The following is a 12,500-nucleotide window of genomic DNA, read 5'->3' as shown; positions in this document are numbered from 1 at the left end:
GATTCCTGCTTGTGCCATCCTAGTCACTGCCGTTGTGTCCTTGAGCAAGACACTTTACCCACCTGCTCCCAGTGCCACCCACACTGCTTTAAATAGAACTTAGATATTGGGTTTCACTATGTAAAGCGCTTTGAGTCACTTGTGAATAGCGCTATATAAATATAATTCACTTCACTTCACAACTAACCGTTGAGACTTTTACTGCGGTTGTTATTAAAAATTGTTTTCCTTACATCCCTACTTGAGTTGCATTTTTATCTGCTTCTTTCCACAGTGCGCCCCAACAAGCTCAAATCATTATGCGTGGTTGATAGTGCACGCCACTTGGATTCATCAGCTCATAAACGACTTACTTAATGTCGCTCTCCTGCACCCGCTCCTCGTCCAGATCCTCGATGAACTTGTCCCCCTTCATCCAGTAGATGAGCGGGCTGACGTCGCCGGCGTAGCCGAAGAAGGCTCTGCAGGTCAGGTTGGCCGGGCTCCCTGCAGGGGGCGGCAAAAGGAGAACGTCAACAATCCGCCTGGATGGGCAAACGGACACCGAGCACAGGATGGCAGCTCAATTAGTCCGCCTCACTTCTAATTTGAGCCTTTTAGATTAGATTGAACTCTCATTCCGTTTTTTTTTTGGACAGCCTTTCGCTGTGCAGTCACCTTCCAGTTCAGTCACTTGGCAAACAGAACCTCTGCATTTAGCCGGCACATGCCACTTTTTTAAAAACAGAGGTACCGGCCTCTACCTAAAAGGTGCAATGCCCTTCGCTGGGGGTGCAACTTTTAGAGGGACGTTTATGTACCCTTCAGTCCAGATCTATTTGTGTACTTATCACTTTGTGCCAGGTCAAGTGCAGTCGTTACAGCCAGTAGTGCTGCACACTTAAAGGGGAACATTATCAGCAGACCTATGTAAGCGTCAATATATACCTTGATGGTGCAGAAAAAAGACCATTTATTTTTTTAACCGATTTCCGAACTCTAAATGGGTGAATTTTGGCGAATTAAACGCCTTTCTTTTTATCGCGCTGGAGGCGATGACGTGAGAATGTGACGTCGCCGAGGTAACACACCCGCCATTTTCATTTCCAACACATTACAAACACCAGGTCTCAGATCTGTTATTTTCCGACTATTTTTTGGAACCTTGGAGACATCATGCCTCGACGGTGTGTTGTCGAACACTAACAGGGAGGGATTCAAGTTGCACCACCGGCCCGAAGATGCGAAAGTGGCAAGAAACCTGCCGCCAGACCCCCATTGAATGTACCAGAGTGTCTCCACATTTTACCAGCGATGCTAAAGCAGACATGGCACAGAGATGTATGGATAACCTGCAGATGCATTTGCAACGATAGTCAACGAAATCACAAAGGTGAGTTTTGGTGATGTTGACTGACAGCTATTCGATGCTAACATGCTACACTAATCAATGCTAACATGCTATTTACCGGCGGTGCTAAAGCAGACATGGAACAGAGATGTATGGATAACCTGCAGATGCATTTGCAACGATAGTCAACGAAATCACAAAGGTGAGTTTTGGTGATGTTGACTGACAGCTATTCGATGCAAACATGCTACGCTAATCAATGCTAACATGCTATTTACCTGCGGTGCTAAAACAGACATGGCACAGAGATGTATGGATAACCTGCAGATGCATTTGCAACTATATTACGTTTCCTTCCACCCACATTTAATGCGAAACAAACACTTACCAATCGACGGATTTAAGTTGCTCCCGTGTCATAAGATGCGAAAGTCCTGATCGTTTGGTCCGCACATTTTACCGGCGATGCTAACGCGGCTATTCGGCCATGCTATGACTATGAATTCGCTCAATAGCTTCAGTTTCTTCTTCAATACTTTCATACTCCAACCATCTGTTTCAATACATGCGTAATCTGTTGAATCGCTTAAGGCGCTGAAATCCGAGTTTGAATCCGAGCTAATGTCGCTATATCTTGCTGTGGTATTCCCATTGTTTGTTTACATTGGCAGCAGTGTGACGTCACAGGGAAATGGCCAGTGTCTTCGCAGAGAGCGAAAATAAGGCACTTTAAAGCTTTATTTAGGGATATTCCGAGACCGGTAAAATTTTGAAAAAAACTTCAAAAAATACAACAAGCCACTGGGAACTGATTTTTATTGTTTTTAACCCTTTTGAAATTGTGATAATGTTCCCCTTTAAATAGCTGATAATGCCAGGAGGACGACAACAATATAGCAAGATCATGTTCAAAATTATGCTGGCAATAATACTACAGACATGTTTTATCAGTTGTATTTTTGTTGTTTTTAATAACGGCTCTAAGATCAATAATAATAATAACAATATATTTTATTTGTAACAGCACTTTACTTTGAACAAACGATCTCAAAGTGCTTCAGTGCATTTAAAAACAAAAACAAAAAAAAAACAAAGCTAAAACAACAAATAGCTGCCCCCAAACACTGAGATAAATAGTAAAATTAAATACAACTACAACAGCCTAATAACTACAACTAGCACACATAAATCGAACAAAAAGCTTTTTTTTTTTTTTAAAGATGGGTTTTTAAGCCTTTTTTAAAAGCATCCACAGTCTGTGGTGCCCTCAGGTGGTCAGGGAGAGTGTTCCGCAGACTGGGCGCGGCGGAGCGGAAAGCCCAGTCTCCCAAACGAATTTTGCTTACACTACTATTAGTACGCCCTACCTTCCGTCCGAAGGCTGCTGGGATAGGCTCCAGCAGCCCCTGCGTCCCCGACAGGGACAAGCGGTAGAAAAATGAATGGAAGGATAACAATATGTACTGTCTATGAGTAAAGCACATTTTTTTTAACCAGCGAGTATCCTTAAGGTGGGAGAGGCACAAATGTGTACTTTATATCACCTTATAGCCTTTTTGGTAACACTTGTGGACTCTTTAACGGGACCTATGATGGTTTTCATTCCACTTCCTTGTGGTCCAGATGTGTATGTGTTATAGGTATCAAAATACAATCATATGTTTTATTTGGAAAAGCACTTTGCATTGAACAAACAATCTCAAAGTTCTACAGCGCATTTGAAAAACAAAAAAACAATTAAAAAAGAAAAAGAAACAAAGCTAGAACAACAAATAGCTGCCCCCAAACACTAAGACAATTAGTAAAATTAAATACAACTACAAAAGCCTAATAACTAGAACTAGCACACATAAATCTAACAAAAAGTTTTTTTGTTTTTTTTAAAGATGGGTTTTTAAGCCTTTCTTAAAAGCATCCACAGTCTGTGGTGCCCTTAGGTGGTCAGGGAGAGCGTTCCGCAGACGGAGCGGAAAGCCCAGTCTCCCAAATGAATTTTGCTTACACTACTATTAGTACGCCCTACCTTCTGTCCGAAGACTGCTGGGATAGGCTCCAGCAGCCCCTGCGTCCCCGACAGGGACAAGCAGTAGAAAAATGAATGGAAGGATAACAATATGTACTGTCTATGAGAAAAGCACCATTTTTTTTAACCAGCGAGTATCCTTAAGGTGGGAGAGGCACAAATGTGTACTTTATATCACCTTATAGCCTTTTTGGTAACACTTGTGGACTCTTTAACGGGACCTATGATGGTTTTCATTCCACTTCCTTGTGGTCCAGGTGTGTATATATTATAGGTATCAAAATACAATCATATATTTTATTTGGAAAAGCACTTTGCATTGAACAAACAATCTCAAAGTTCTACAGCGCATTTGAAAAATTAAAAAAGAAAACGAAACAAAGCTAGAACAACAAATAGCTGCCCCCAAACACTAAGATAAATAGTAAAATTAAATCTAACTACAACAGCCTAATAGCTAGAACTAGCACACATAAATCTAACAAAACGCTGAAAAAAAGAAAAAAAAAAGATGGGTTTTTAAGCCTTTTTTAAAATCATCCACAGTCTGTGGTGCCCTCAGGTGGTCAGGGAGAGTGTTCCGCAGCCTGGGAGCGGCGGAGCAGAAAGCCGGGTCTCCCAAAATACATTTTGTTACCGGTACTAACATATTGGTATTGGGACAACCCAAGTCAGAACACATAAAACACATCATAAGTCACCTTTTAAGTCCCAATATTGTAGTTTTGGTACAACATTCCTAAAAACGCTCCCATCTCGTAGCACTAACATAGGTCGGACTCCTCGTACCTCTGTGTTGGATGACCACTCTTACAAAGGACCAGACACTAGTTCCCACACAGTCGCTAGTAGTGCAGAATAGGAACCAAAGTTCTTCCCATAGTGTGCTGAAGATGTCTCAGCCTCGTGTTGTTAGAGACTTAGACTTCCTTTTGTCATTCAAATTTGTACTTTACAGTACAGATAAGAACGAATTTTCATTGCGTTAGCTCGTTGTAGTGCAGGATAAAAGAGCAATTAGGTGCAGATATAAATAAATAGATAACTGTACAGATAAATATATTGCACTTTTACATATGCACCCACGTTTTTGGATGTATGTTACAAACCCCGTTTCCATATGAGTTGGGAAATTGTGTTAGATGTAAATATAAACAGAATACAATGATTTGCAAATCATTTTCAACCCATATTCAGTTGAATATGCTACAAAGACAACATATTTGATGTTCAAACTGATAAACTTTATTTTTTTTTGCAAATAATAATTAACTTAGAATTTCATGGCTGCAACACGTGCCAAAGTAGTTGGGAAAGGGCATGTTCACCACTGTGTTACATAACATTTTCTTTTAACAACACTCAATAAACGTTTGGGAACTGAGGAAACTAATTGTTGAAGCTTTGAAAGTGGAATTCTTTCCCATTCTTGTTTTATGTAGAGCTTCAGTCCTTCAACAGTCCGGAGTCTCCGCTGTCGTATTTTACGTTTCATAATGCGCCACACATTTTCGATGGGAGACAGGTCTGGACTGCAGGCGGGCCAGGAAAGTTCCCGCACTCTTTTTTTTATGAAGCCATGCTGTTCTAACATGTGCTGAATGTGGCTTGGCATTGTCTTGCTGAAATAAGCAGGGGTGTCCATGAAAAAGACAGCGCTTAGATGGCAGCATATGTTGTTCCAAAACCTGTATGTACCTTTCAGCATTAATGGTGCCTTCACAGATGTGTAAGTTACCCATGCTTTGGGCACTAATGCACCCCCATACCATCACAGATACTGGCTTTTCAACTTTGCGTCGATAAAAGTCTGGATGGTTCGCTTCCCCTTTGGTCCGGATGACACCATGTCGAATATTTCCAAAAACAATTTGAAATGTGGACTCGTCAGACCACAGAACACTTTTCCACTTTGTATCAGTCCATCTTAGATGATCTCGGGCCGAGAGAAGCCAGCTGTGTTTCTGGATGTTGTTGATAAATGGCTTTCGCTTTGCATAGTAGAGCTTTAACTTGCACTTACAGATGTAGCGACCAACTGTATTTAGTGACAGTGGTTTTCTGAAGTGTTCCTGAGCCCATGTGGTGATATCCTTTCGAGATTGATGTCGTTTTTTGATACAGTGCCGTCTAAGGGATGGAAGGTCACAGTCATTCAATGTCGGTTTCCGGCCATGCTGCTTATGTGGAGTGATTTCTCCAGATTCTCTGAACCTTTTGATGATATTATGGAGCGTAGATGTTGAAATCCCTAAATTTCTTGCAATTGCACTTTGAGAAACGTTGTTCTTAAACTGTTTGACTATTTGCTCATGCAGTTGTGGACAAAGGGGTGTACCTCGCCCCATCCTTTCTTGTGAATTACTTAGAATTTCATGGAAGCTGTTTTTATACCCAATCATGGCACCCACCTGTTCCCAATTAGCCTGCACACCTGTGGGATGTCCCAAATAAGTGTTTGATGAGCATTCCTCAACTTTATCAGTATTTATTGCCACCTTTCCCAACTTCTTTGCCACGTGTTGCTGGCATCAAATTCTAAGGTTAATGATTATTTGCAGTTTGAACTTCAAATATGTTGTCTTTGTAACATATTCAACTGAATATGGGTTGAAAATTATTGGGAAATCATTGTATTCTGTTTATATTTACATCAAACTCAATTTTCCATCTCATATGGATACGGGGTTTGTATATTGTCTGTTTTCGGGGAGGAATTGAGGGGATTATTATGATGCGTTTCAGAGTCTTATGGCCTGAGGGAAGAACCTGGAGAGGCCGTGGAACCTCTTTCTGGAGTCCAGCAGTGAAAACAGTCCTTGTTGGGGGTGGGAGTTAGTTGCCAATATAGAAGAGAGGAAACAGTCAGGAGAGACCTGTCAGGCCCTGCGGCGAAGACTAAGCGGAATTTGACAACCTATCGAATGCTTTTATTTTAGCATCGTGCCGCTAATGCATGAGAAATATTGCATTTCTCTGGAGTCCTGTCTTTAAACGCAGTTTTCTTTAATGCCCACTAGAGGTCTCTGTAACGCTGCTAAGGAGGAGGACACCATAGAGCAGGGGTGCCCACACTTTTTCTGCAGGTGAGCTACTTTTCAATTGACAAACTCGAGGGGATCTACCTCATTTATATATATTATTTATATTTATTTATTTATGAAAGAGACATTTTTGTAAACAAGTTAAATGTGTTTAATGATAATACAAACATGTGTAACACATATAGATGTCTTTCTTTCACAAAGACAAGAATATAAGTTGGTGTGTTACCTGATTCTGATGACTTGCATTGATTGGAATCAGACAGTAATGATGATAACGCCCACATTTTCAAACGGAGGAGAAAAAAAGTTGTCCTTTCTGTACAATACCACATGAAAGTGGTTGGTTTTTGGCATCTAATTCATCCAGCTTCCATACACTTTACAAGAAAAACATTGGCGGCAAATTCCGTAGCTTGCTTGATTGACATTCACGGCACCCGAGGGTCTTGTGAGATGACGCTGGCTGCTGCCAGTTCATTATTATGAAAAAAATGACAGAGAGGAAGGCGAGAAACACTTTTTATTTCAACAGACTTTCGCGCCGTCCCTTCCGTCAAAACTCTAAAGGCCGACTGCACATTTCCTATCTTCACAATAAAAGCCCTGCTTCATGCTGCCTGCGCTAACAAAATAAGAGTCTCGGAAAGCTGGCGTGCACAAGTGATGTGCACGCCAGCTTTCTGAGGGATCGCTTGTGCACGCCAGTTTTCTGAGACTCTGTATTTAGTTAGCGCAGGCAGCATGAAGCAGGGCTTTTATTGTGAAGATAGGAAATGTGCAGTCGGCCTTTAGAGTTTTGACGGAAGGTACGGCGCGAGAGTCTGTTGAAATAAAAAGTGTTTCTCGCCTTCCTCTCGGTCATATTTTCATAATAATGATCTTGCAGCAGCCAGCGTCATCTCACAAGACCCTCCGGTACCGTGAATGTCATTTAAGTGACGTCTTGGTGAAGATTGACGATCACTCATTTTTAGGTCTATTTTTTTTAAAAGCCTGGCTGGAGATCGACTGACACACCCCCCGCGGTCGACTGGTAGCTCGCGATCGACGTAATGGGCACCCCTGACGTAGAACAACAACATCATGAAAAAAAATTTGATTGAGAGTAAAAGCTGATTCTATGGACATAACGATGTTGCTTCTGGGCTTCTCCAGGTGAGCATGTCTGCAGGTGATCCCCACAAATGCATGATTGTATGAACACTGCAAAGACAGGAGGATGTAAGAAGCCCGGCTGCATAGATCTGAACAATCAAACTCCTGAGTACGAAAGCGCAGTAATGAGGTCACATGCAGCTCCTTCCTTCATGTTTTTTTTTTTTTTTTTTTGGCAAGGCGTGAAGCAATTACAGGGAGAAAGGCAGCACGAGAAGAGATACAGTAATTGTGAGTTTGTCTGACACAGACAGAGTAGGTGAGGCTAGATCTGGAGGATGGAATGTGCATCGAGAGTTTCTGGAGAAACTGTGGGGCCGAGGCTGGGGAAGACTGAAGAAGATTTGATTGAGCCTGGCAGGATTCTCAGGATCCTCCACTTGTTTATGATCCTGTGAAAGCTGCCCAACGAATCAGGTTGCAATAATTGGGTCGTCTTCAATGTAAACTGTTTGTGCAGAATGTCTGCAGGGATGATTATAGAGGCAAACATTTTCAATCAATTCATTTGAACTTTAACTAATTAATCACTGGTTGGAGTTCATAGTTTACCTAAGAATCTAAAGGATTTTTTTTTTTGTTTACTTAAAGGGGAAATGCGGTTCACAATCAATATGAGAGACAAGAACACACCTTTTAATTTAAGATTCTAAACATGAAAAAGAAAAATGCTTGCAAAATATGGCTATTTGGAGTCACCATTGTATTCTTCTAAGCCCTCTAAAACTTCAAAACCCTCCATCAAAGTTTGACATACACACTGCAAGTATATATATATATATATATATATATATATATATATATATATACATATAAATATATATATACATATGTCTTGATTGGATTATCCAGAGAATAGTGCTCGATACCGTGGTAGAGCGCAATATGTATGTGTGGGAAAAATCACAAGACTACTTCATCTCTACAGAACTGTTTCATGAGGGCTTCCCTCAATCATCAGGAGATTTTAATGGAAGCATTCACATACAATGGTTTATATAGGGCACAGAGTGGGTGGGTACAGGCAGGCGTAGGGTGTGGTGATTGGCTCATGTGTTACCTAGGAGATGTTTCCGTCTGTGGCGGCATGTTGAAATGATTTCACCGCGCTTGTTGAGGGATGACAGGTCTGGATGATGTATAATAAACAGTTTCTCTTTTAAGCATAGATTGCATCTTTTATTATCAGAATTCTGCCGAACTCAGCAAGCACATTTGGTACCTCAAAGACAATCATGTTGAATATTCAATAACATGGCAAATTCTTGCATCCTGCACAGCTTACAAAAGTGGTATTAAAAGATGCAATTTTGCTTAAAAGAGAAACTGTTTATTATATATCATCCAGACCTGTCATCCCTCAACAAGCGCAGTGAAATCATGAAACAGTTCTGTAGAGATGAAGTAGTCTTGTGATTTTTCCCACACATGCATCTATGTACACATATACATATATATATATATATATATATATATATATACACATATATATATATATATATATAAAATGTAGTAACAGACATGCTCATAACAATAAGTAATATGTACAATATTGAACATACATTTGTCATTTTATGCATTACCGGAATTTATATCTTCAGCGCATTTATTTCCGTTCCCAAAGAAACTTACTTCCATGTACGTAAACTACTTTTGTATTTTTGGACACATGAGGATTCACAACCTTATCATTTTGAAGCTGAACATACGGAGGATGAACTGCTGCCTATTTAAGCGAGCACGAAGAGAGGGGGAAACGTAGGAGCAGACGGAAGCCGAGAGACTGAGAATGTAGAAGTTGGAGCCAAGCTATGCTGACATAAATGTAGTGCTTAACTAAAATAAACCGGGGAAAAAAAACCTGTCCTCGGCAAGCTTAACCAAACAGGCAACTGTCCATCCAGTGAGTTACTATTTTTTTTTTAAAATGGAGCTTAATTTGAGTGTGTGCACTATTTAACAATGGTGATATGAAATGTCCGCATGGTTACTTTCCTAGTTCAGGTAGATATGCAACACGCACGTCTCTTGGACTCGGACCACTTTGTACGCTATGAGTGCTTATTCTGCTACCGCGGATGCATTCCTGAACGCCTGCAGGCCCTGAGTGGCGAGAAGTGTCATGGCTCAGACACTGAAGGGTTACAGCAGCTAACAAAGCCCCTTAATCGCCGTGGCTGGGAGCCCTCTCTTGTCAGCGGTGGCAGATGTCCCAGTTTAATTGTCCCTCTGAACAGCGTTTGGCTGGGTTTTTTTTTTTAGATTATAGCTCGCCTCATGTTCTGAGGCGACCATCGACGGCGCTGTTCTCACGTCCCCGTGTGGACGGTCAATCTTTAGCCGTCGTACTCGCGGTGTGCCTGCCAAAGTTCCTGTTAGTTACTTCCAGTAAAGTAGACCCCGTGTTCACATGTGGCGAGCCTAAAACGGAGACAGGCGTTACCATCCATCTTCTTCTGCTTATACCAGGTCGGGTTGCGGGGGCAGCAGCCTAAGCAGGGAAGCCCAGACGTCCCTTTCCCCAGCCACTTTGTCCAGCTCTTCCCGGGGGATCCCGAGGCGTTCCCAGGCCAGCCGGGGGACATAGTCTTCCCAACGTTTCCTGGGTCTTCCCCGTGGCCTCCTACCGGCTGGATGTGCCCTAAACACCTCCCTAGGGAGGAGTTCGGGTGGCATCCTGACCAGATGCCCGAACCACCACATCTGGCTCCTCTCCATGTGGAGGAGCAGCGGCTTTTCTTTGAGTTCCTCCCGGATGGCAGAGCTTCTCACCCTATCTCTAAGGGAGAGACCCGCCACCCGGCAGAAGAAACTCATTTGGGCCGCTTGTACCCGTGATCTTGTCCTTTCGGTCATAACCCAAAGCTCATGACCATAGGTCATATGGGAATGTAGATCGACCGGTAAATTGAGAGCTTTGCCTTCCGGCTCAGCTCCTTCTTCATCACAACGGATCGATACAGCGTCCGCATTACTGAAGACGCCGCACCGATCCGCCTGTAATTTCACTCCACCCGGCGGAGGAGACTCATTAGGGCCGCTTGTACCCGTGATCTTGTCCTTTCGGTCATAACCCAAAGCTCATGACAATAGGTGAGGATGGGAACGTAGATTGATCGGTAAATTGAGAGCTTTGCCTTCCGGCTCAGCTCTTTCTTCACCACAACGGATCGATACAGGGTCCTTATTACTGAAGACGCCACACCGATATCACCATCCACTCTTGCGAACAAGACTCCGAGGTACTTGAACTCCTCCACTTGGGGCAAGATCTCTGTGCTGTCCTGAAGTCAATTGTTAATATCCTTTACATAATTACTTGATAATACTTTTGTATTCGTGACTGCAATGCTTTAATTTGGAGCTAAAGTTGTTTATATTTATTGTATGCTTTAATAGGTAAACAGCAATTAGATGATTAGTTCCGGTTGGTTGACTTCCGGTATTTGTTCGAAAGCAAGTCATACATGTTGTGGTCTTCTGTCGTAATTTCTGTTGCCATCCTACACAAAGCGGCTAAGAAGCAATGGCATAAGTTGTCTTTAACAAGTTAACAACATGTCAGAAACGTTCTAAAGTTGAATAGTGGAGATATGTTGAATATAGTTGTCAAATTAGGGCAGACGGGAGTCTCCCTCTGCTGGACATTTTGGGACATTACAGTTACATTCGTATATGTCATTGTAGACAAATATGTAGACGCATTAAGTGTGCTCGCGTCTTTTTCCTGAAGGAACTCTCCTGAAGGAATCAACAAAGTACTATCTTTGTTCATTTCAGTTTTTCACCGTCTTGTCTATGAAGAAATGTGAAAAGTAAATGGTCAAGCTTACAACGACGTTCTGTTCATAGACTCTGGTTTGGCTTGGTGTTGAGTCTGCGTTTCTACCCGTGTCACGACAACACTAAAGTCTCCTCCCCAACCCGGAGATAGCACTCCACCCTTTCCACCGATCCGCCTGTTGATCTCACGATCCTGGATGGCAGAGCTTCTCACCCAATCTCTAAGGGAGAGTCTCGCCACTCGGAGGAGGAAGCTCATTTCGGCCCCTTGATCTTGTCCTTTAGGTCATAACCCAAAGCTCATGACTATAGGTGAGGATGGGAACATAGATGGACTGGCAAATTGAGAGATTTGCCTTCCGGCTCAGCTCATTCTTCACCGGATCGATACAGCGTCCGCATTACTGAAGACGCCGCACCGATCCGCCTTTCGATCTCACCATCCACTCTTTCTTCACTCATAAACAAGAATCCGAGGTACTTGAACTCCTCCACTTGGGGCAAGATCTCCTCCCCAACCCGTAGATGGCACTCCACCCTTTTCCGGGCAAGAACCATGAACTCGGACTTGGAGGTACTGATTCTCATCCCAATCGCTTCACACTCGGCTGCGAACCGATCCAGTGAGAGCTGAAGATCCTGGCCAGATGAAGCCAGAGACCTAATCCTGCAGCCACCAAACCGGATCCCCTCAACGCCCTGACTGCGCCTAGAAATTCTGTCCATAAAAGTTATGAACAGAATGGTGACAAAGGGCAGTTTTGGCGGAGTCCAAGCCTCACTGGAAACGTGTCCGACTTACTGCCGGCAATGCGGACAAACTCTGACACTGATCGTAAAAGTTCTGACCAGAATCGGTGACAACAGGCCTTACAAAAATTCCAATCGCCCTGCTCTCTGATCCTCCGTTTCGCCGAGCACAAGCTGTGCCCGCAAATAAATATTCCAGCACTGTTGAATAATCCATGGCCGATGCACAAACGAGCGAATAATAAGCACAATGGCGCAACACAGGATGACATTTCCAAAGATCAACAGGCGCTGTGTTCTCATGACACCCAATGTTCTTTATCACAAAGGCGCCAGCTATTATTGGCGCCCCATGCCAGAGTTCTTAACTACGCCACCCTCGTGTCGCCCGTAGTCTTGCACCGCGGAATTC

At 42.8% G+C, this 12,500-nt stretch overlaps 1 protein-coding gene across 3 annotated transcripts in view; it reads right to left on the bottom strand.

Moving 5' to 3' along the window:
• LOC133544167 (interleukin-1 receptor accessory protein-like 1) overlaps positions 1-12,500 on the bottom strand; it is a 573,629-nt gene that overhangs the window by 41,913 nt on the left and 519,216 nt on the right. For all 3 annotated transcript variants that reach the window (XM_061889267.1, XM_061889265.1, XM_061889268.1), the window contains exon 7: positions 354-486. In XM_061889267.1, the coding sequence (XP_061745251.1) occupies positions 354-486 (133 nt within the window). The remainder of the gene's footprint in view (positions 1-353; positions 487-12,500) is intronic.

The sequence above is a fragment of the Nerophis ophidion genome, linkage group LG27 (genome assembly GCF_033978795.1).
Source record: "Nerophis ophidion isolate RoL-2023_Sa linkage group LG27, RoL_Noph_v1.0, whole genome shotgun sequence".
Lineage (NCBI taxonomy): Eukaryota > Metazoa > Chordata > Actinopteri > Syngnathiformes > Syngnathidae > Nerophis > Nerophis ophidion.
This window is presented reverse-complemented; position numbering and strand designations above follow the sequence as displayed.